The sequence below is a fragment of the Capsicum annuum genome, chromosome 8 (genome assembly GCF_002878395.1).
Source record: "Capsicum annuum cultivar UCD-10X-F1 chromosome 8, UCD10Xv1.1, whole genome shotgun sequence".
NCBI classification, from domain to species: domain Eukaryota; kingdom Viridiplantae; phylum Streptophyta; class Magnoliopsida; order Solanales; family Solanaceae; genus Capsicum; species Capsicum annuum.
The window spans coordinates 76,069,347-76,094,687 of NC_061118.1; the positions used below are offsets into that span (position 1 = coordinate 76,069,347).

General features: G+C 35.3%; 1 protein-coding gene across 1 annotated transcript; it reads right to left on the reverse strand.

The window, feature by feature from the left end:
* Positions 1-1,116: 1,116 nt before the first annotated feature.
* Positions 1,117-22,707, reverse strand: LOC107838923 (protein WVD2-like 5). The gene is given in 11 exon segments (XM_047395454.1): positions 1,117-1,604; positions 1,606-1,997; positions 14,795-14,905; positions 15,017-15,088; positions 15,197-15,293; positions 15,431-15,502; positions 15,702-15,754; positions 17,633-17,650; positions 17,693-17,762; positions 22,398-22,573; positions 22,675-22,707. Coding segments are annotated over 11 exon segments (1,149 nt in total). The 3' UTR covers positions 1,117-1,549.
* Between the last annotated feature and the right edge of the window lie 2,634 nt (positions 22,708-25,341).

Genomic DNA, 25,341 nt, shown 5'->3' on the forward strand with positions numbered 1-25,341 from the left:
TTATAAACGTAGCAAAAAAAAAAAAAAAGGGGGGGGGGGGGGTACGGGAGGAAACTAGTCAACATTGATGATATGGTCCACTTAGCTCCAGCCTCCACTTAAACCTTTTTAAGACTCGGTTCAAAATAATTATGAAAAATGATGATAAAAAGTCTCCAGCATTGGAAATAATCCACGTGGCTCTAGCCTCCTTTTAAACCTTTTTAAGATTCAGTTCAAAATAACTATGAAAAATGATGATAAAGAGTCTCGCATTGGAAATTCTCTATATTTTCTACTGATGTCAGTCGCTACTAACATATTCCAGCCTCCATTTAAACCTTTTTAAGACTCCGTTCAAAATAACTATGAAAAATGATGATAAAAAGTCTCCAGCATTGAAAATAATCCACGTAGCTCTAGCCTATATTTAAACCTTTTTAAGACTCGATTCAAAATAAACTATGAAAAATGATGATAAAGAGTCTCGCATTGGAAATTCTGTGTATTTTTTACTGATATGTCAGTCGCTACTAACATATTTCAGCCTCCATTTAAACCTTTTTAAGACTGGATTCAAAATAACTATGAAAAATAATGATAAAAAGTCTCCAGCACTGTCCACGTAGCTCCAACCTCCTTTTAAACCTTTTTAAGACTCAGTTCAAAATAACTATGAAAAATGATGATAAATAGTCTCGCATTGGAAATTCTCTATATTTTCTACTGATATGTCAGTTCTACTAACATATTCCAGCCTCCATTTAAACCTTTTTAAGACTCGGTTCAAAATAACTATGAAAAATGATGATAAAAAGTCTCCCGCACTACTATATTTTCTACTGATATGTCAGGTCTCTACTAACATACAACATGGCATCCACTTGAATTTGTAGACGTGATCCTGCATTTTAGAGGCGAGGGGAACAGATTTCTAACTCCTATTTCACGGAACTTTAGAAATGAGTAGCCATACTGTGCCAACTGATTAACATCAGAACGCTATGAGTCATAATTTTCACTACAAGTAATAAGAGTTGCACCTATTAGAACATGGTTTTCAAGCAAATGTAACGCTTAATTGAACTGAAAAATCAATGTGCATGGAGAAGCGAACCTTGTAAAGAGTACATGGAATTTTATAAATACATCTTGATTAACAAACAAAAACTATGATGTTCAACAGAACAGTTCCACCAGCCAGTACAAGCCCAATGAGTACCAAAGTATCTACTAATTCAAGACTTGAGCTGCTTCAAGACAATTCTTAAAACTTTCGATTACCCATCTAAATCATAATTAGCCCAAAGAAAAGGTGCAAATGACAATCTTAAAACGTGCCGAAGCTGCCTGCACTTTAAATGACCAAACCAGTAATCTTGAAAGAAAAAGAACACTGGACAACCAACCTTGATGCTATGGACAAAACATCATTATGCTTAGTAAAATACCTTCCATACCCTCATTTGTCAAACGAACCAAGCCTTATTCGTACCTTTTCACTATTTTAGGCAAAGGGGAAGTGAAGGTGCTTCATGAATATCTGCTACAGTTTCTGTGCTTGCTTCCACTACTCCACTGCAATGGGTTGATGCACCACACTAGTCTCTGATTGAGCTTCAACAAGTCTTAATTTGGCTTGTTTCAATAGCAGATGTAGCTTCATGCTCTTGAACATATGTTTCAATTTCATTTGTTTGCTCAAGTACGCTGCTTGGTTGAGAAGCAACTTCACTCATGTTGTTAGCTGCAGCTTCATTTGTTTCCTTGGATATGCTCGTTTTGATGGAGGTCTTTTTTGTATTACTTAATAAGTTGATTGTTTGAGATGGCAGCTTTGGAAGAGACTTCCGTGTAGGCTTCTTGACATTGTCTGGAGAATGTCCTTTAGCAGGATTTTGAGATGCATTTTCATCTAAGCTCAACCTACTTGTGTGCATGGCAGCATCATTCACCTCTCTGGTAGGAGAGCTCTTTCTCCAGCCAAGCTTGGGGGATTTAGCTCTTGTTGTTGGTATCTACATCATTAAATAGTGATAGAAGGCATAACCGGAAAATTAAATGTCTTGTCTACATCAAAAGTGAAACAGACAACCATAAATGACTTAAAAGTGAATTCAGATGTACATGAACAATCCAGCAAGACGAGCATTAGAATCTTCTACAACATAGTGATAGCTAAGAGTCCGACATGAGCTGATTGAGTCGTTATTTTACATGAGGTAAAGAGAAGCCAGATCATGGTGCAGTATCCAACAATGACCAGAACATTCAGGTTCAGTTAAATACAAACAGAAAGAAGTGGCAATATCAAAGTATTGTCAACAAGCATATTTGACAACAAGAGGAACTCGAATTAGGAATTGGTTGCATTAACAAATCAAACCTAAGCAATCTACGCATGCTACATCTTCATATATGAGCAGATAAATAGCCTTCTTATGATGATGATATTTCTATTTAGTGTTGCTATGCTGTCTTTAAACTGCAGATCGATCGTAGTAGTATCTTGTGATAGTCTTATTTCTGCTACTATTTGTTGCTTTGTTAATACCCATTGTTACTTGTTCTTCTATTACGTTTTTTTCTAGACTGTTAATGTCTTGAACCGGGGGTCTATCAGAAACAACCTCTCTACCTCACCTGACCCGCTTTGTGGGATTACACTGGATATGTTGTTGTAAGCTGTCTTTAAACTATCGAGTCTGGTAATTTGGGGGAAAAGAAAAGGCAGAACTAATTCCCTATCTAATATAGACTTCGGGTAAAGCAAAGTATCAGGTATAGGTATGTTTTAGTTTTGCCGGGGTTGCACCAGGGATCACCATTTAGTCCGTTTTTAATTGCCTTGGTGATGGATGTACAGATACGGCATATCAAAGGGGAGGTGCCATGGAGTATATTATTTGCAGATGAAAAAGTATTGATGAGATACACAAGGCGTTGACGATAAGCAGGATCTTTGGAGATAGACCCTGAAGTCTAAAAGATTCAAATTGAGCAGGACTAAGACAGGTGCAAGTTTAGTGACGTTTAAACATGAGGAAAATAAGGAAGTGAGGATTGATACTCAGGTCATCGCCAAGAAAGACAGTTTCAAGTATATTGGGTCTATATTCCAAGGAAATGGTGAGATCAACGAGGATGTCAGTGGGGCGGATGAAATGGAGGCTCGCATCTGGTTACTTGTGTGATAAGAATGTGCCGTCAAGTCTTAAAGGTAAGTTTTATAAAGTGGTTGTTAGACCAGCTATGTTGTACGAGCATAGAATATTGGTTGGTCAAGAACTTGCACATTTAGAAGATGAAAGTAACGAAGATGAGGATGTTGATATGGATGTATGGGCATACTAGGAGAGATATGATTAAAAACAAAGATATTCAAGACAATGTGGAAGTGGCCTCCGAGGTGGAGAAGATGAGGGAAGCGAGGCAGAGATGGTTAGGGCATGTGAGAGGAGATGTCCATGACCCTAGATAAGAGGATAAATGGTTCTTTGGTAGTCATGTTGTCTAGTTTCCCTTATCAGTGGTATTAGTACTTTTCTTCCTCACGTTTTCTTATACTTATTATTTTTACTAATTGTTTTCCTTTACTTCGACTATCAAATTATTTGTTGGTGCTACTGGTCTCTACTGTATTCCTTTTTCCTTAATTGTTTTGTTATGCTTTACTTGAGCTGAGGGTCTATCGGAAACAAACTCTCTACCCTCATAAGGTAGAGGTAAGACTCTGTGCACCCCACTCCCAGACGCCATTTGTGAGATTTGGGTATGTTGTTGTAAGGATCTACACAAAAGTACACACATCCAAGCCATACCTATTAGAAACGGATATATCAGAAAATGCATAGTTCATGTAACAAAGGTAACTTCAGTGCTCTTGCATAATTTGTCTAATTGTTTGGGTATGTCTAGCAAATTTCCTTGAATTTCCGTATCCTCATATTTGAACACTTGCTGATATGTTTCCTTGGACAAAAGGTCTATGATTGCATCATAAACACAGGCACACCCACTTCCCTCAAAAACACCGAGAGAAATACAAAAGTGATGGCAAATTTTAATTCAAAACAAGTTTAGACCATTGAGCTGTGTACCTTATAATAATATCATTATAAAAGGGATACAACAACAACATACCCCGTGTATTCCCACCTAGTGGGGTCTGGGGAGGGTAGAGTATACGCAGACCATACCACTACCTTTGGTGAAATAGAGAGGTTGTTTCCGATAGACCCCCGGCTTAGAACCAATAACAGTATAGCAAACACTAAACATAAATGCATATAAACTTGTACAAGCAAAATAAACTAACGCTAGCCACAAGATAATACTAAAAACTATATATCTGAAACCACAGACAGTACTCAACCCACGCACAAGAAACTTCCGACACAAATAAAGAATACCCCAACCCTCTACCCTAATCCGCATCCTCCACACCTTTCTATCAAGGGTCATGTTCTCCGTAAGCTGTAACTGCTCCATATCATGCCTAATCACCTCCCTCCAATATTTCTTCGATCTACCTCTACACCGCCTAAAATCATCCATAGCCAGTATCTCACATCTCTACACTGGATCATCCGAACCCTTCCTCAGCACGTGCCCGAACCAACATAACCTCACTTCTCGCATCTTGCCCTCCAACGAAGCCACTCTCACCTTCTCCCGAATAATCTCATTCCTCACCCTATATTTCCTGGTATGACCACACATCCATCGTAATATACTCATCTCCGCTACCTTTAACTTTTAGATGTGGGAGTTCTTAACTGGCCAACACTCCGCTCCATACAATATAGCCGATCGGACTGCCACTCTGTAGAACTTACCTTTAAGCTTTGAAGGCACCTTCTTATCACATAAAACTCCCGAAGCAAGACTCCATTTCAACCAACCTACCCCAATACGATGCGTCACATCCTCGTCAATCTCCCCATTGCCCTGAATCATACACCCCATATACTTGAAACTCTCCCTCTTCTGAATAGCCTGAGAGTCCAACTTCACAGCCACATCAGCCTCCTGCTACCCAAGAATTAAAACAGGGTTAGCACATGATTTATTACTGTGTCAATCTTATTATTAAGGTAGAGAAAGGAGTGAACCACTTATAGTTCAAAGATTCCCAACATTACCAAGCTACCCAACTTCACCATTGATAGTTCATGAGTTCCTTCGTAGACATAACATGGTTTAAAAATAAGTTGATAACATTTAATGCTTAATTATTGCAGAATGAAAGTATACTTTGATTTTAATAAAGGTTTAGTGTAAAGAATGGATCTTAGACCTAATTCAATCCCAAAAGCTAGCTCATAAGGTGAGGATTGTCCCAAGTCTATATAAGGAGACCCCTTGCCCATGCCTTTTCCAATGTGAGTCTCTTTACATTCTCCTGCACGCCCAGAACTTGTTAACTGGAGCGTGGACAATTTTATGGGGGCCCAATATCGATGAACAAAGAATTAAGATAGGTCTGGCTCTGATACCATGTAAAGAATGGATCTTGGGCCTAATCCAACCCCAAAAGCTAGCTCATAAGGTGAGGATTATCCAAGTACATATAAGGAGACCAATTACTCATCCCTTTTTCAATGTAGGACTCTTTAACATTTAATTTTCACAAAAGATATAGGTCAAACCTAGTAGTGGCGTGGAGATCAAAATTAAGAAGAGCGTACTAGCATGAAATTTTCAAAATTTGAAGCGTGCAGGACAAAGATTGCCATAAATTTGACAACTTAAAACACCTCTCCTTGGTTTATTTCATCCATGTTGATTGGAAAAATGTTTTTGAATAAAACCAATGATCTAAATTAAACAAAAATAGAGGATTGTTGAATAAAGTAACTACTATGCATACCTTGAACTAAGTCTCACATGAAAAAACAGGAAATTAGTATAAAAAACCATAATAAAAGACATCAACTAATACATTCTTTTGAGAATTTTCTGGTCATTTTTTTCCCAATATCTTTATCCAATTACTTATAATCTTGTGACAAAAAGCAAGATAGAGAAATGATTTGTCATTCATCAAATAGGTGCTCCATGATAGGGGAGGCAAAATTAGCTCAAACTCATATGACCCGCCCAACCCGCCAAGTTTTAATGGGTTTGCCCTAGGAGTGATTTTGATGATCGATTGATTTGGCTAGCCCAAATAAACCCATGAGAAATATAAGAGACAAATATTATTGAATTGTTGTAGCTACATTATTACACTGAAACCCTATTTATAGACACTACATTACAATCTTTTTACAAGAAGGACACTACGTTACAATCCTTTTTCAAATAGAATTCCACATATTATTCCTTCGGCTACTCATATTCTAACACTTCCCCTCAAACTGGTGCATATACAAGTCATATGTACCAAGCCTATTGCATATTACATATGTAATTAATATGAGGACTGGTGAGGGACTTGATGAAGATATCTAAAAGTTGATCACTCGACTTCACATATTGTATAACAATATCTCTTAGAAAGTATCTTCACTAACAAAGTGATAATCGACCTTAATGTGCTTAGTCCTCTCAAGATGAATTTGGTGAATCAGTGATTTGGACTCTTTGCCTATCTCATGACATAAAGATATTTTATTTTTTGATCTCCTCATTAAGGATTCAGACTTAATCAAAATTTCAATAGCACTAATATATTATGAAATATTTCAAGTCAAAAATTAAAATAGATAGTAGATACATATTAATTAGTGTACTATATAATTATAAGTTATACAAAAATAGATATTTTAACATACTGTTTGTTGTAGTCTATTCTAGACTTATAAGTTACAGTAATAGTGTAATACAGTGTGTAGAAAAAGAATGAAGAGAAAGAAAAAGAAGAAGAAAAATAGAGGAATAAGAGAAAAAGAGGAAGAGAAAAAAATAAGAAACCAGACCTGACTACCAGTTGAGTCGCTGGAGTAAGAAGAACGAAAAATAAGAGAAACCATGTCGCTGGAGTATTTACCAATTGTCGGAGTACCCGCCGTCGGTCGCTGGAATCACAGTCGCACTTGTGACTTGCCTTAGGTCGCAGTCGCAGTCGCCAAGCAAGTAAGACAGTCAAACCAAAATAGGAAAATAAGCCCTAAACTTACCTTTCTTCCTAAAACCCTAATTTTTTAGAAAAAAAAAAGACGAAGCCATTGTCGCCTCGCCTCTCCATGTCGCCAACCTCGCCTAGGCGTCACCTTTCATAGGTCGCAGCGCCACGAAGGATGGTGGCAACTATGCCTCACCTCGCCATTCGCAATTGGCGATGTGGCGAACGCCATTAAAAACACTGATCCACGATTGTATTTTGATCACTCTTTACAAAGTGTCCTAAAGTTAAAGTAGTTTGTTATAAATATTTTCTTATTTTATTATTTATTTATACACAAATATACATATTTGAAATAATATTTATATAAATTTTAAAAATTTTGTTATAACCAATAGGAAAAAATACGCAAAGCACATTCCAAGAAACTAGTAATATTAATATTAATATTAATATTAATTACATTAAAAGTGTAAAGGACCTTAGAAATATTAAAACTAGAATTTTTGCCCTTTATTAAAAATCTCCACAATAGACAATTCTATTGTTCCTCCAATTATTAATTAATATTTTTTATAATCGTGGTGTCTGGGCTAGCTTGCGCGTATCTCGACTAATTCCACGAATACCTATCACCTTCCACTAGCAACAGCTACCAGGTAACTCTGTCCATCAAGACTAGAACAAACGGGAAGAAATCAGTAAGTGTTTGTTTTGTTGAGAATAGTTACTGAGACTATTAACTAATTACAAATCATAAAATAATACTCCCTCCGTTTCAAAAAGAATGACCTACTTTGACTTGACACAAAGTTTAAGAAAATAAAGAAAACTTTTGAATCTTGTGGCCTTAAATTAAGATTATGTCAAATGTACCAAAATGCCTTTTAATCTTGTGGTCCTAAAGATGTCATGTGGAAAGTTGAAATTAAAGTATTGCTAAAAAAGGAAAGGGGTCTTTCTTTTTTAAACGAACTAAAAAGGAAAGTAGGTCATTCTTTTTTAAACGAGGGAGTACATTTTTTGATACACATTATTATATACTAAAATTTTGGTTTCTTTCCATGTAAGAGTCATTCTCAGCCAATTTTAAGTTCTATAAATATAGAATCTTTCTATTATTAGCAGTGACTTTTGAAAATTATTAAGGTATAGTTAAAAATAAAGTACATTTGTCCTGAGCCGAGGGTCTAGCGGAAACACTCTCTCTACTTCATCTGAGGTAGTGATATGGATTGTGTACACTTTACTTTCCTCAGATTCCACTTTATGAGAATACACTGGGTATGTTGTTGTAATTAAAAATAAAGTACAAAAAGGAGAAGAATTGTCTAGGATGGAAAGTCCATCACACGGCATCAAGCAACTCAAATAGGAATTGAATTCAATTTTTGCAAAAGGAAAAAAATATTGAAAAACTATGGGACTTATGGAAAGTCCAAAGGGACTCATAACAGTCCGTTTCAATAGCGAATTGGATTCAATGTTTCCTATAAACTTAAATTTTAATTATGGAACTAAATTTGTAGAGCATACTTCTAAGTCAATTAGAATTTTATCTTCGAAAAAAATTCGATTATTCTATTTAAGTAATATAATATCTTGAAACAAACTTTAAAAGAAACATATGCTTATTCTACTTCTAGTTTTTCTTCTTATTTTGATTTTGATACAAGTCCTTACATTCATTATCACCATCCTTTTAGTCTTTCTTTATTTCTTTTAGTCAATGGCCATAAAGATTATATATGAATTACACATAATCAACCATTGACAATAATTTCTCCTCTTTTGATAATTTCTTGTGCTTTTCTTCCGGTTGGAAGTTTTTGATCAAAAAATTGAATGTAACACTCATATTACTGCCAAATAAAGCAGCCCCAAAAATCGAAGGTTTATCTTTTCTTTTTTTTTTCTTTCTTTGTTTAATTGTGACTTAGATTTGATTGTGTTATTTAACTATATTTTGATATTTTATTCATTAGGATTATAGTTGAATCTTTGATTAAACTTATTTGTTGAATTTGAAATATAAAGCTATAGTTAAGTGTCAAATTGTGATATACGGGGAGAAACCTTCACGTGAAAAGTTAAATTATTAAAAATACCCTTCTAAATTAACTAAAATACGTTACTTATTAGAATGAATAAATAAAGATGTAAAAGTCATTTGAAGGGGTGCAATAAAATTAGTTACCATTGTAACAACCGGTTCCTACATTTTAATTGATTTTCACAGGTTAAAACTAGCAACTGTTGTTGCAAACATAAACGTTAAAATTAGACATTTCAATCAAGAAAACACCACATCTAATTATATTTAAAGGAGAATTTGAGGATTCACAAAATTTGAGCAACGTCAATGAAGGTAGGAATAACTCTCACCGTTTTAATTTTGTTTTTCTGATTTTGACTTGTCATGAAGTTTAAAAAAGTAAACAAGACTTTCGAATTTTATGGTCTTAAACTACAACAACAACACAACAACAAACCCAGTATATTCCCACATAGTAGGATCTGTGGTCTTAAGCATGATACGGGGAAAGTAAGAACTAAAGAGTTGTCAAAAAAGCAAAAAACCATTCTTTTTAAAATGGACATAGAATAGTAGCATACAAACTGAAACAGAGAGATTATTAATTTATGTCCTTTTGAACATAATCAATATTATTATCTTAATTGACCATGTCATTTTATTTGTATAGGGCAAAAAAAATTAGTAAACAATATTCGAATAATAGAAGAATAAATTGCATCCAATTAATACAGGAAAATCAAACATTATTATTATGTGAACTGAATCACCTGATCACAAACAAATTAATAAGTTGCTTAAGAAGATTTTAGAATTCCTCATTTGATATTTGATAAACAGCAGCCTGTGATAGTATATCTATAAGACATTGAATTGATCTTTCATTCTATTTTTCCTGATATACGATAAGTTACATGTTTGAACCTCATCAAACTGAAATAAATATATAAGTTATTGCACTTATCTAATAAAACTTTCATTGGTTGTCTTTATAAGTTCTGGTGAATAAGTGAAGGTGTGTCTATGGAGGGAGTATTTATTTCATTATCATAGACTGTTATATATATTGGTAACTATAAATATTGCTACTTATTTTTTGTAAACGATAGGGACATCAGTCATATATATAACAACAACATACCCAGTATATTCCCACCAAGTGAGGTCATACCACTACCTCAAATGTGAGATAGAGAGGTTGTTTTCGATAGACCCCCGGCTCAAAATAAAACAATCGACAATAAGGAATAGTAATATTAGGAATAGTAAAAGAACAAGATACAAGATAGGGTATAGTACTAGTATGAACAGGAAAAGAACAAGATACAATAGAAATTAGTATATCCAATAATACCATAAGCAAGATAATCCAAGAAACACACCAAAAGATACAATATCCTAAACTCAAACTAACCTTCTACCCTAATCCGTCTCCTCCACAACTTCCTATCTAGGGTCATGTCCTCAGTAAGCTGGATCTGCTACATATCATGTCTAATCACTTCCCCACAATATTTCTTCGGTCTACCTCTACCTCGCTTGAAACCATCCCTAGTCAACCTCTCACACTTCCGCACTGGGGCATCCGTGCTCCTTCTCATCACATGATCGAACCATCTCAACCTCGCTTCCCTCATCTTGGCTTTACACTGAATAACCTCATTTCTAATCCTATCTTTCCTAGTACACCCACACATCCACCTAAGCATTCTCATTTCCGCTACCTTCATCTTCTAGATATGAGCCTTCTTAACAGGCCAACACTCCGCCCCATATAACAAAGTTGGTCTAACCACCACTCTTAAGTCTGAGAGGTACCTTTTTGTCACACAAGATTCCAGAGGCGAGCCTCCATTTCATCTATCCTACCCCAATCCGATAAGTGACATCTTCGTCAATCTCTCCACTCTCCTGAATTATAGACCCTAGATACTTGAAACTATCTCTCTTACTGATAGAATGAGTGTCAAGCTTAACTACCACATCAGACTCATGAGACACCTCGCTGAACTTACACTCCAAATACTCCATCTTGGACATACTCAACCTAAACCCTTTAGACTCTAGAGTTTGCCTCCAAACCTCCAATTTAGCATTAACTCCACTACGTGTCTCATTAATCAAGACTACATCATCCGCAAAAAGCAAACAATAAGGCACCTGGCCTTGAATGTGCCGCATCAAAACATCCAACACCTAGGCAAAAAGAAACGGACTAAGCGTCAAACCTTGATGTAACCCCATCAAGACAGGAAAGTGCTCCGAGTCCCCTCCTCCCATCCTAACCCGTGTCTTGGCTCCGTCGTACACACAATAGGCACACCTCTAGCCTCCAAACACCTCCAAAGAATCTCCTTGGGAACTCTATCATAAGCCTTCTCTAAGTCGATAAACACCATGTGCAAATCCTTCTTCCTATCCCTGTACTGCTCCACCAGTCTCCTAACGAGATGAATGGCTTCAGTAGTCGAGCGCCCTGGCATAAATCCAAACTAATTTTCAGAAATAGTAACAATCCTCTGCAACCTCAACTCTACCACCCTCTCCAAACCTTCATAGTGTGACTCAACAACTTAATACCCCTATAATTGTTGCAATCCTGAATGTCGCCCTTATTCTTATACAACGGAATCATCGTACTTCAACTCCAAGCTTCCAACATCCTTGCCGTCTTGAAAATTATATTAAACAACCGTGTCAACCATTCCATACCTACCCCTCTTGTGCACTTCCAAAAATTCACAGGAATCTCATCTGGCCCTGTCGCTCTACTTCTACGCATCCTACAAATATCCCCCTTAACCTCCTCAACCATAATGCGCCTACAATACTCATAATCACGGAACCTATCGGAATGCTCCAAATCCCCCAACACAATGCTAGTATCCCTTCCTTCGTTCTGGAGCTTATGAAAGTAAGACTGCCATCTCTTTCTAATATGACCCTCCTCTACCAGGACTTCGCCGTCCACATCCTTAATACACTTCACCTTCACCTGATCCAGGTCCCGAGCCCTCCTCTCCCTAACTTTGGCGAGCCTATACAACTTTTTATCCCCACCTTTACTATCCAACGAAGTGTATAAACTCTCAAAGGCAGCATCCTTAGCCCCACCTTTACTATCCAACGAAGTGTATAAACACTCGAAGGCAGCATTCTTAGCCCTCGTGACCGCTAACTTCGCCTCTCGCCTAGCAATCTTATACTCCTCCCTATTCTTTCGTTTCTCTTCATCCTTACTCTCAGCCAACTTAGCATACGCTTTTTTCTTAGTCTCCACCTTCCCCTTCACCTCCTCGTTCCACCACCAATCCCCTTGGTGCTTGCCCGAGCGGCGTCTCAAGATCCCCAATACCTCTCTATCTGTCTCCCTGATGCAATTGGCAGTCTCAACCCATAATCTATCAACATCCCCTCCACTACCCCAAGCCTCCCTCGCCATCAACTTATCCCCTATTTCCACTGCACTGGCCAAAGTCATACTGCCCTATCTAATCCTTGATCATATATATGTTTTTATTTTAAATCTGGAGATACACATGCTTTTTGGGGAAAAGAGTGTGGGGTAAGGTTATCACATAACACGTTGAATATTAGCCATGTGTTTAAGTTTCTAATGTTCTCATCTACTTTATTTTTATCATATCTTCTTCACTTCTTCACTACAACATTTCCTTTCAATAATTGTTGTTATTAGGCTTTATACTTGAGTCAAAGGTCTATAAAACACACTCTTTCCACCTTCACAAGTTAGGGCAAGGTCACTACACACTAGCCTTCCTAGATCCCACTTGTGAGATTACACAGGGTATGTTGTGGTAGTTAGAACAAAATTTCTAGTTTTCTACAACAACAACAGCATACCCAGTGTATTCCCACAAAGTGGGGTCTGGAGCAGGTAAAGTGTACTCAGTCCATACTACTACCTCAGATGAAGTAGAGAGGTTATTTCCGGTAGACCCCGATTCATGACAAATAACAATATAACAAGCAGAGAATATAAAAACAAATTAAAAAATGGGGTAACATACCACTAGATAACAAAATTTTTAGTTTTCTACCAAAAAGATAATAACTATATATATACACACACACTACTTCCTCCATATCAATTTATGTGGCACACTTTCCCTTTTAGTGCATCCAAAAAGAATGTCACATTTCTATACCTAGACTAGAAACAACTTAACATTCAAATTTCTTTTTACCCTCAATGAAATGATTTATAGTCATAGAAATGTTTTAAGTTTTGTTTAGACCACAACTTTTAAAATAATCTTTTTTTCTTTTTTATTCTTTGTGCCTAGTCAAACAGTTACATATAAATTGGGACGGTGGGAGTATATGCAATTTACAATTACGTAACAAACATTTTCTATTTCACTTAATTAACAATACTGAATTTAAAAACTTTGTTGATTAAAAAATAAGTTAATTTTCAACAATCTTAAATAACTAATTGTCATTATATATTACTCTGATATATTTATACTGTATCCCGCACCCATATTTGCACTCGGATCCTTACTCCCCAATACAAAAATAAATCTGATGATGAATCTGACATCTAGATCCACATCCGTATCAAATACCCACACCCGTATCAAAGCAACATAGAACAAAACTGTAGCATAAATCAGCAATTGATTTCTTTCTGCACTGCAAGTATTAATATTTAATTAAATGCTCTGAGACATTGATTTAACAATCTAACAAACTATTAAAAAGAACACCAATTCCATTTAGTGATTTGCGGGTTGATATCTAAAGAATGCTTCCACTATTGACACTCATTGCCAAAATCAATGGAGTCTATTAGTAACATCCCCTTCCCTACCCACATTGCTGATTTTCTGAAGTAACATTTTCAGCTAATAGACATGTTGACAAGCCATCTGGTCATTTTCAGCAGTAATGGTTGTTTGATAATTTTATTCTGAACTTATAATTGAAAATACAAATGATTTGAAATTATGCACATCGGATAATGGATTAGAAATCTTCTTAATATATTGGAAGCAACTAAAATGTTCCAAAAGTCAAGTTAGAGGCTATCTTCAAAAACAATGCATAATCAATGAGCTATGCAGTGTTAAACAATTAAAGTAGAAGTTCCATTTCAATTTAGAGTTTTATCGAAGTATCATTTATCAAAAAAGCATACATCTAACGCTAGCTAAAGCAACAATGGACACATCAGATTTGCCTATTGCTTCACATTGTGTGAGATAAAAAAAAGGGCAGCCCGGTGCACTAAAGCTACCGCTATGTGCGGTGTCCGGGGAAGGGCCCCACCACAAGGGTGTATCGTACGCAGCCTTACCTTGCATTTCTGCCAGAGGCTGTTTCCAAGGCTTGAACCCGTGACCTCCTGGTCACATGGCAGCAACTTTACCAGTTACTCTTCTATTTAAGTAAAATTATATAACATGACTCATCTATTTTTGGGTAAAGTCACCCACAGCGACACATAAAAAGTAGGTTAAAATTTAACCATACCAATCATGAAATCCAGATATATCAAGTATACAGGAGTAGTATCATAGAAACCCAAGTATAAGCAGCTATTTAGACATACTATCTATTCAGAAAAAAAGGAATGCAATGAAATGAAAAGCCTAAAATGTAATTCTTTTTCTTAATAGGTATTTTCATTACAGAACATGAATTATTGCTGAGTTTCATGACGTATAAAAGAGAAACAACATTACCTTCTTCAATTCCACCTTGGGAGGAGGAGGTTCCTGATAAAAGCTTGGCATTGGGGTTGCTTTAAACTTTAAGCTCTTTCTTAACATTTTGATCTCGGCTTCCTGAGTTTCCTGATTGACAAATACAAAGAGCAAAGATGAATGCCTTAAAAGGCAATGCTAGAAGCCATTAACAACTTTTTTTACATCATGAAAATGATAGAAGCACAACAGTCATCATGCCTTAGTCTTGGCTTGCAAATTACTCTTCTCGACTTCCTTTGCATGGATTTTTTCCTCAAGCTTAGAGTAAAACTGTTCAAATGTAACAGAAACAAATTCTATCAAGTTTCCAGGACAAGATTACAATGGAAACCAATCGAATGTATCAAGGTTTTTCAGCTGATGCAAGGAGAAACTAACCTCCCTCCTTTTCTCAGCCCTTTCACAACACTTGAAACTCATACTGTATGTTGGAAGAGCACCTACTTTGCGAGGCTTGGCATCTGCAGCAGGACTCCTGGTAAAGTGATTAAGAATAAACTGGAAATGTCATCCTTTCAAGCAAATGCATTCAAGAAAAACCAAAATTTCCCTTGTACACAGAAAGCAAAAAGTAGAGGAAAAAGTTGAGAAAGATCAGCATATATAGAATACAAAGGTGATTCTGCATTTCCATCAGCTTTAGTTGGCGCAGTTTTCTTTAAAGGTTTCGGCTTTTTTTCCTCCCTGTAGATGGAAATTATAGTTCATAAACCCTCTAGCAGATAAGATATCTTACACTACGTAAAGAATACAAAAGAGACTTAAAGAAACTCATAACATAGGCCAATTAGGGATTAGAATCTACCAGAAAGTTGTGTGTTTAAATATCATACAGCTCAATGCAACAGATGGTCAAACAACTAGTAGAGTAAACAGGACGTACTTAAGGCCGTCAGTATTTGGAGAAGGTGATGTTGCATCATGTTGGCCAGATTGCTGCAAGATGAAAGACGTAATAGTAGTAATGAGCAACAGACACAGAAGCACATTTAACTGACAAACTAAAGAGACTATTTTGCTCTAAGCTGTATTTGTAAACAACAACCTTGATGATTTGCACATTTACCTTAGCATGACTAACATTTATGCAGGCAACGGCAGGTTTTAAATTGTTATCAGCAGTTTTTCTTTCATTAAATGATTTACTTTTTACACCAAGGGAAAATGCCTGTTTAGTGTGTTGCTGTGAGGCTAGGGAACCATTTGAAATAACATAACCAGCTGATGCAGCTTTCTCATCTTTGGTTTTCTTGAACCCAATGGAGGCAGTATTTTTGGCTTTTCCTTGGAGGCTACTTTTCCAAAACCCTAAATCATCCCTATTTAAAGGATACCATATTCCATTGAAGAGGCATCTCGGAATCCCGCATACCCGTGGGATATTCATAAAGAGATCAAGTGTCCTTTTGGGTGGGTTCTGGATTTTGACTTATAAGCCAAAAAGCCATAAGTTAGAAATCCTAACTTATGACTTTTAACTTATTTTTAGCATTTTAGCCTAAAACCAAGTGCTTATAAGCACCTTTTTAATTTACCCAAACACTCCCAAAGCGCTTAAAAGCTATTTTGGCTTAAAAGCACCTAAAATAAGTCAATCCAAACAGGCTCCAAGATTATCTTCTGTCAAATTCAAACCATCCTAAGTTCGAGAAATAAATCACAAACGGCCCTCGAATCACGGAGAAAATTAAGATCAAATCCAAATCGTACTAAGTTCAGCCCTCAGATCATGGAGAAAATCAAGAGAGAACAATCAAGGGAACAAACAGACTTGTACCCATATAATATGTAATTTATGATTTATTTATTATTCATCACGTTAAAATTTGTTGCAAACAAATTGACATGCCCAGTGGGACCAAATCTATCGTTCATTTCTTCTCTCACAAATCAAATTTGCAAATCTAGAGCCATAAAATTTCAAAGATGGAGAGTACTTCAAAACTCTTCTTTGAGTTTCATCGAGTCTACACTCCAACAAGCCTTGAAGTAGGGGGCATTTCCAAACATTGAAAATTTGTGGGACTCTACACGACGAGCCCAATCCTGTTTGGGTTCTTGGAGGCTACTACATCCTTAACCCTAGCTTGGAGGCTACAATACCAAAACCCTAAATCATGCCTATTTAAAGGGTATCATAGTCCCTTGAGCATCTCAAAATCTCGCATATTATCTCTTCTTGATAATCAAATACATGAAGAAGGTCCATAAAACCCTCCTTTCATGGAGATCAAATTCAAATTGTCCTAAGTTCGAGAAATACGTCACTAATAGTGCTCAAATCATAAAGAAAATCATGATCAAATCCAAATCTTCCAAAGTTCAGGAAGTATGCCATAAACTGCGCTCGAATCACGGAGAAAATCAAGATAGAAGAATTAAGGAAACAAACAGAAGACTTGTAACCATATTCTTTATCAATAAAATTCTTGTTTCTTTCATATTTTATTTGTAATTGTAGTTTATTTTTCTATCACTACAAAATTTGTCGCAAACAACAATATATAAGCTAAAAAGCAGAGCAATGCATCAAACCGAAACCGAAGAAGTCGAAAAAAAAAAAACAAATCAAGTCACAGTACCACAAGACGACAAAAGAAGTAAACTGGAATACCCTCTACTAGATCTCCGACCCAGGAACCAAAAAACAAAACCCAATCTTTTTAACATTCCAAGTTTCAAACTTCCTCGAAATCCAAAACCCAAAACACCATTTTCAAACTTCTTCGAAATCCAAAACCCAAAACACCATTTTCAGCTCAAAACACTAATGATCAAAAGATATAATTAATGTACAAGCTAAATAATACTTACAAGCAAATGCAGATTCTTCTGAAAAACATGTACTCACCTAAATCACCATTAAATGATTACCACAAGGAATCTGAGAGAATCTTGAAGAAAAGAATGAGAACAAAACGTGCACAAACAAAGATCTTGAAACCTGAAAACCGTGATTAACAGAAAATGCACTTATTGTAACTTTTACTTTTGGTGAAATTGGAAATGAAAACGGTGAAGAGGGTCTCGGCTACTCTCCCTGTTTCTCAGTATTTTTTCTTCAAATCAAAAATTGCAGTGGAGAGGTTTTTGCAGCTTTATGAGAACTTTTAGGGGTGTTTTTTACAATTTGTTAAAGTTGTAGTGCCAACGATATTCAAATTCATTCCAGGTCATCCATCGGTTGGTATGTCTGGACTGTGTAGACCAGTAGAAAGAGAAATATACTGTTGGTTCGGAGTGTGAAAAAATCGAACCGATTAATAAATCGAATTGATAAAAATATTATTAGATTATTGTGTTAAAAAAATTTTAATAGTTTTATAAAAACATTTATTGGTTAGTGGTTCGGTTTGATTTTTTCTTATTGGATTATTGGATAAATCGATAACTCAATAAGAATATACTAAATTACTATTTTACACCTATATATATTATATATATATATATATATATAATATTTTTCTTAATTTCTCCTAACTAACATTTAGTTCAAAGTTGAGGATTCTTGTAAATTAAAACAAATTATGTAGGATTTTGATTGTAACTAAGATTCAGTTTCAGATTTTTTTTTTCATGTTAGTTACTATTTTTTCTATTTTATGAGTATTTTCTTATCGGTTAAACTGAAAATCAAACTATTAAGGACTAAGAACTGATAAATTGAAAATCGATAAAAAATATCTTATTGGTTTAACATATTTAAAAATTAAAAAACGATAAACCAAACTGATAATACATAAAATCGAACCGAATTGACCGATGTACACCCCTATGGTTGGTGTACCTTGGCCATCTATCAACCGACATAATAATATCAACAACTAGAAGATTTTAGCCCATTTTTTCTTTATTTTTCATCCTATATGTATTCAAGTTTCCACTATTTAACCTTTCGAAAAAAAACATAAAAACCATTTAAACTATAATCAAAAAGTCGTCAACACACTTAAACTATTAAAATGATCTAATACACACATGTAATATAAAATTAAATAAAACATTTGGACTAAGGCCGAAAAATGAAAAATGAAATTACACAAAATAAGCATTGTTTGAGATTAAGCCCACTTGTAAAAAATGAACTAACTTTATAAATGTCATTATCTTCATGCTTGACTCCACTTTTCTTATTTGCCCTACCTGCTTCGTGATGCTTCCTAATTGTTGTAGTTGTAATTTCCAGTTGATTTTTCTTCTTCTTTGGGTTATTAATGTTGTCTCTGATGGTTTATTGTCACTCATTATCATAGAAAATTTTTCTAAAGACCAAGGTAACTCATTTCCCTTAGAAGTTATGATTTTGATACTTCTTCTTCTTCTAAAATTCTGATTTACATGTGATTGGGTTGTCGTTGAAAGATGATGTTGAAGGAGGAAAACGTTCAGAGTCTGTAGTTATTCCACAAGTGAGGCTCTTTCTCTTGTATGTAGTTTATGTAATCTCTCTTCTTTTACTAACTCATGTCGATTCTTCATAGATTAATAATGGAAATGTTGTTCCTGTTAGGGTTTTTGCCCTGATTTTCTTATTATGTTTAAGTTTTACTTTTTCTTAGAAGGAAAATAAAAGTTATCATAATTACTTTTACTTTTCCTGAAAGAAAAATATAATTCTTTTTCATATTTGGCTAACTTCTTTTTTGGAGGAAAGGTTTTGGACATCTATAAATAGAAGACCTCCCTTCTCATACCATAACACAATAACATCCACAATGTAGTCCTTAAAATAAACTTATTTAGGGGAGACTTCCCTGTTGTTTTCATGTTTTCTAATAATATTAGTTTTTAATATGTAGGCCAATTGGTCAAACTATATTCAAAAATATGTTTTTAGCATATTTTTCTTTGTCGTCTGAATTATCACTACGATAGTTTGCAACTAATAGCTTCCGCATGACGCCCTCTCGATTTCGACCCCAACAAGTGGTATCAGAGCTCACGGTTCAATGGTCTAATGGTGTGGTGAGACGAGATTAAATAGGTTCAAAGTGGTTTCAAAATCAAGCTGCAACAATTTGGGCGATAATGAAGATTTTTGTCGAACTACATGTGGAGAACAAGTTTCAACTATATTTTCAACAGCCTGCTGCTGCATCTTTAAAAATGAAAATAAAATATTATTTTTAAACCAATTTTTAACCATGATATTTTAAATCTTATTTTTAGCCATGACAAGCAGCAGTTATGAAGATTGTATCAAGAACAAAGTTCATGTACGTGATATGAAGAGAAGACGAATCAAGTGAAGAAAATCAAACCAAAAAGGAGGGATTTATTAGGGTTTTTCCCCTGATTTTCTTACTATATTTAAGTTTTACTTTTTCTTAGAAGGAAAATAAAAGTTACCATAATTACTTTTACTTTTCCTGAAAGAAAAATATTATTCTTTTTTATATTTGGCTAACCTCTTTCTTGGAGGAAAAGTTTTGGACATCTATAAATGGAAGACTCCCCTTCTCATACCATAACACAATAACATCCACAATGTAGTCCTTAAAAGAGTCTTGTTTAGGGGAGACTTCCCCGTTGTTTTCATATTTTTTAATAATATTAATTTTTAATATGTAGGCCAATTGGCCAAACTATATTCAATAATATGTTTTTAGCATATTTTTCTTTGTCGTCTGAATTATCACTACGATAGTTTGCAACTAATAGCTTCCGCATGACGCCCTCTCGATTTCGAACCCAACAGTTTCTTTGCTGATTTGGGCTTGTGGCTGACCTTCTATGCTGAAGAAAACATATGATGCAGTTTCCTTTTGTTTTTTGTGATGTCTTTTGTTTGTTAACTCTAATTTAGCAGCACTAGTATTCCTTATATAAGGACAAACTCTAGTGTATATAGTTTTGTTGTTCTGAATAGGCATCTTGAATACCTTGTCTTAGCCGAAAACTCTGTCTTGATCATTTTGGTTCTAATTCTAAACTTTGGTATCTGTGACTTATTTATGTTTATTGTCTTCTTCCTATTGGTGGTAGATGTTGGAAACTATTGAACTCTTGTATGCTTTTAAACTTCATAGCTAGATTAGCTAAGTAATTTGCTAAGGTGTTGTTTTCTCTCTCTATATATGTGTTATTTTAGCATCGAGACTTGTCATAATCCTCTTTTTGTCCTCCACTTTGTCTATAATCTCCCATGATGCATGCCAAACCTCCTTTATTATATTCACTATTACTGGATAATCTGATTTTATTTCTACCCCACGTAAGTCTTTAGCTAGGCAGAACTTTAGTACTTCTAGAATTTATATCATCTCTGCTTTCACATTGGTTGTCATGTTAATGAACCCTGCCTATCCATAGGTTAAATTTTCAGTATCATTTCTCAAAGCAATACCATAAGATCCCCATTATGGATTATTATTGCAAGACCCATCAGTATTATATTTAAGCTTTCCTCATGGAAGTTGTAGCCCTTTGACAGGATAGTCATATAACTTTGGCTTGTGCCTGCTTAGCCTACTTCACCATCTTCATCCAGTCCTTGCCCACATTCTTAATTCATGGGAATCTCACCTTTATTATCTGATTAATGATTAATAATACCTGATGTATCATGCTATTGGACTTTGGTCTTCTCCATGTCTTCTGTTATTTCTTATTTTCCACAGTACCTACACGATAATTGTTGGTATTACATTAAGAACCTATTGTACCTTAACTGGTGATTCTGTGTACCATCATGTTCTAGTCATATATGAAAGTTGCAATCCCTCCATCTTGATACAGTCACAATCAGTAAAGTGTTTCCATAGCTTTGCAGCTATTGGAGTTGTTAGAAATAAATGCCCCATATTTTTCTGATTGTATTCCTCTCAACAATAATATATTGAAACAATAATTATTTTCATCTTTAGGATGTTATCATCAGTAAGCAGACCCCTATTCTATATCTTCTTAAAATCTTCTCCCTTCTCTATCTTCCTTCTTAGTACTTCCCATGCAAATTTAACAAAAAAATATCCATTAGAATTAGCCATCTACCATGCCTTATCTCTGTCATTTTCATTGTCATAACCAAAATTTCTCAGGTCATGATATCACTGTAATGACTCTCTAGGTTATTTTCTGTGTTTTTACATATTTTTTACCATTTAGAGATTTTCTATAGTTGCTCCAAGTCATTCGTCACTTGCTGGAGTTGATAGTTCAGTTATCGAACAGTTTGTTTGGGTTTAAAGTCAATTCCCTGTTTTAAAAGTCTTCGCTAGTAAGGATTGGCTATCAGGCATAAACTTCAGTTTAACGACCTTGTATGCCAATTCTAATAATTTCAACAGCTCAAGAACGTCGATGTTAGGCTAGGAGGACAATTGGTTTGGGTCCCAAGACTTCCAGACTTATTTCGGGCTATTGGTTGAAAATTTAGTGAAATGACCCTTAGGTGTGAGGCCCACTTTTCATCGAAATTACCCCAAATAAAAATTTTGACTCCGTCATTGAGTCTAAATTATCAAATTTAATACGGTAGCATAGTTCGTTTGTGTTCATGAGATTTTGGATGAATCTCGAGGGGTCGGTGGAGACTTGAAAATTTCTAAGTCTCAGCTAGACCGCTTAAGCAGCCAACCGATCGCTTAAGTGACCAAGCTTGCCAGCTGGTCTGCTAAAGTAGAGCCCAGTCTGCAAAAGTGGGGGTTGCTTAAGTGGCTCTTTGTCCGCTTTAATGGAGGGAGCAGACCCAGCAGGTACCGCTAAAGCGGCACATAGGAGGCCATTAAATTCCTCTTTTGCTCGATTTTCACCCTATTTTTCACAAGTCTTAAAGATCCAAAAGCCCTAGAGAGTGTGGAAAGTCGGAGAGTAATTATTAGGAGATTTTGGGGGTGTAATTGAGCTCAGATTACACGTTTTTCATCGAAATCTTGGTAAACCTCCATTTAGTTCATATTTAGTTATTCAATTTAAACCCAAATCCCTAGATTATTGTTGGGCTAATTTTAGTATTAATTGAACTTGAAATTTATCCATTCTTGAGGGTAAATGAGTATGAGGGACATATTGACAGTTTTGAAAGTGTGATTCCCCAAGCGAGCCCCACATGAGATTTTGACTTAATTTTGGACCCGAAGTATGAAAATGTTAAAAAGGTACCGTTGTTTTAGTATTGATGAGTAGACTGCTATTTTGATAACGTCGCAGCGTACGAAAGTTTTTCAAAATGGAAAATCAATGGTTTAGCAGACTTTATCAGGCTTTTTTTCGTGTACAAGTAGGCTAGGCTTACCTTCCTCTTAGATTGGGCTTAATTATAGTATAAATATTACATTATGCTAGTTTTGGGATGGAAATTAGGTCTTGGAGGTAGATTTAGCATGATTGGGATCTTTTAGCCAATTAAGGGACCGAGATATGGCCTAATTAGCTTAATTACTCGTTCTTTAGGTAGAATTGCTATGTTATGACTAAAATATGGATTATTTAATATCTAGTAGTGGAATTAGATACCTTAGCCTGGTTCAGAGTGTAATTTACCTTAAAATAGATTTCGAGGTTAGAAGTGAGCCCTCTGGCCATCTTAGGCAAAAATTGCTATTAGTTTCTTGTAAAGTCAACAAGTCTTGCACATTACTTTAACTATATTTTTTAGCTGAGGAGGTTTATATATATGATATTTTATTCAATTTTGGCACTTGGGAGATGATATTAGTTCTGGTTCGAGTTCGGCAATTTATAATACCAAGACCAATTTGATTCTTGCATTATTGATGATTATGAGTTTCGATTTAAGTCCGACAAATGATGATATGAGTTTCAGTTCAATTCCAACATTGAGAGGGTAATTATGACTGTTATGGAATTGGTTAGAGTTTGGTATTTGATGGTATGGCAGGATCTACGGTTATGGTTTAAGATATGGATACTTGATTTAATTATTATTATTACTTCTCTTGATTGCATCCTCCAGAATTATGAAGGCCCGTATTAAGTTATTTACTTTATTCGCACCTTCTGGCTTATGGGGGCCAGCTATGTAGAGGTAGTTGTGCTTTTCCTTATTATTATTACAGTTGTTTATTTTCAGCATTCGGAGTATTGTTCCAGTTTTACTCTTTTCCTTGGCTTAGATTATTTAACTCGCATGTTATTATATTTACATTATGATTTTGCTCAGTCGACAGATGATGCCTACTGAGTACTTGTGGCTTTAGTATTTATACTATACTTTTGTACTTTTTTTGTGCAGATTTGAGTACTAGCGGTCGCCATTGATGTTGAAACTCGTGCTGGTTAGAGTTTAGAGACAGGGTGAGCTTTAGGAGTCGGAGTTGACCTTTTCTCCTTCTTCTGCTTTGCTAGTCTTTCCATTTTCAATACTATTGTATATTGGCTTAATAGTACTTTCATTCTTTTGGACTAGAGGCTCTTGTACCGACATTACTATATCGTGGGATACTATTATCTTTATTTCTCTTCCATATTATTATTATTATTCTATGATTTATGGCTTGTAATTCTTTTACCTGCACATTTTTGGCAATTATGCCACTTTCCACCAATTAGCCCATTACTTATAGTTTCAAGCTATGGTTTGACTTACCTACTAATGGGATGATAGTAGGTGTCATCATGACTCAAAAATTGAGTCATGACAAGTACCTACCATAACCCCTAAGTAGGTAAGTTAACCCATAGTCCAGAATAACTAGTAATAGACTATCAAAAAACGAAAGAAAATAGTGGAATAAATATGATAACAAGACATATATAAAGCAGCCTAAAACCTAGTGAAATTAGTACAAGAGATTCTAACACAATAAGAGTACAAAGTGAAATACAGAGTGAATATGAGTACAAGCCATCTTTGAATACAACATAGAGATCAGTCTAATACATAAGAGGGGGGTAGTAATACTTCGAACGCTAGGAGCTCACCCCAAAAACTCCGACCATAGGTGCTATGTACGATGCATAAATGCAGGATACAGAAATGTAATATGAGTATCAAATATGTGGTACTTAGTAGGCATCGACCGACTGAGCTCCAAAGATAATGCAAGCATAAATAACATGTAAAACATGGATATAAATATATTCAGTCATCCAAGAAACTAAACATAATAATATTATGGGGCACTAAGGATAAACCTATCTTGTCTTATTAGTAATTAGAGCCTAAAGTGCAATACTGTATATCACTATCTAATATATAAGAAAGAGTGAAAAAAGGTCATATAATAGTATACAAGGCCAAGAATGCATATACAACATGAATAGACAAGGAAGGGAAGGGATATACAATAACTAAAGATGATGACTAGGTAACCAACCTAGCATTTCAAGGCACCCTAACCAAGTAGGAAACTAGTGTTGGTATAATCAGGGTCCCTGATCATAATGTCTAACCATAAGATAACCCATAATATAATTTACCATAAAAGAAAAAGAGATCAGAATCATACCTCTAACCTAAGCACCCGTCCATAATCAACATGCCGTAAACTAACTATGATATCAACAATGAACTAAACGGCTAGTCTGGACAAATAATATCTAACTAGGTTCCCATAAAC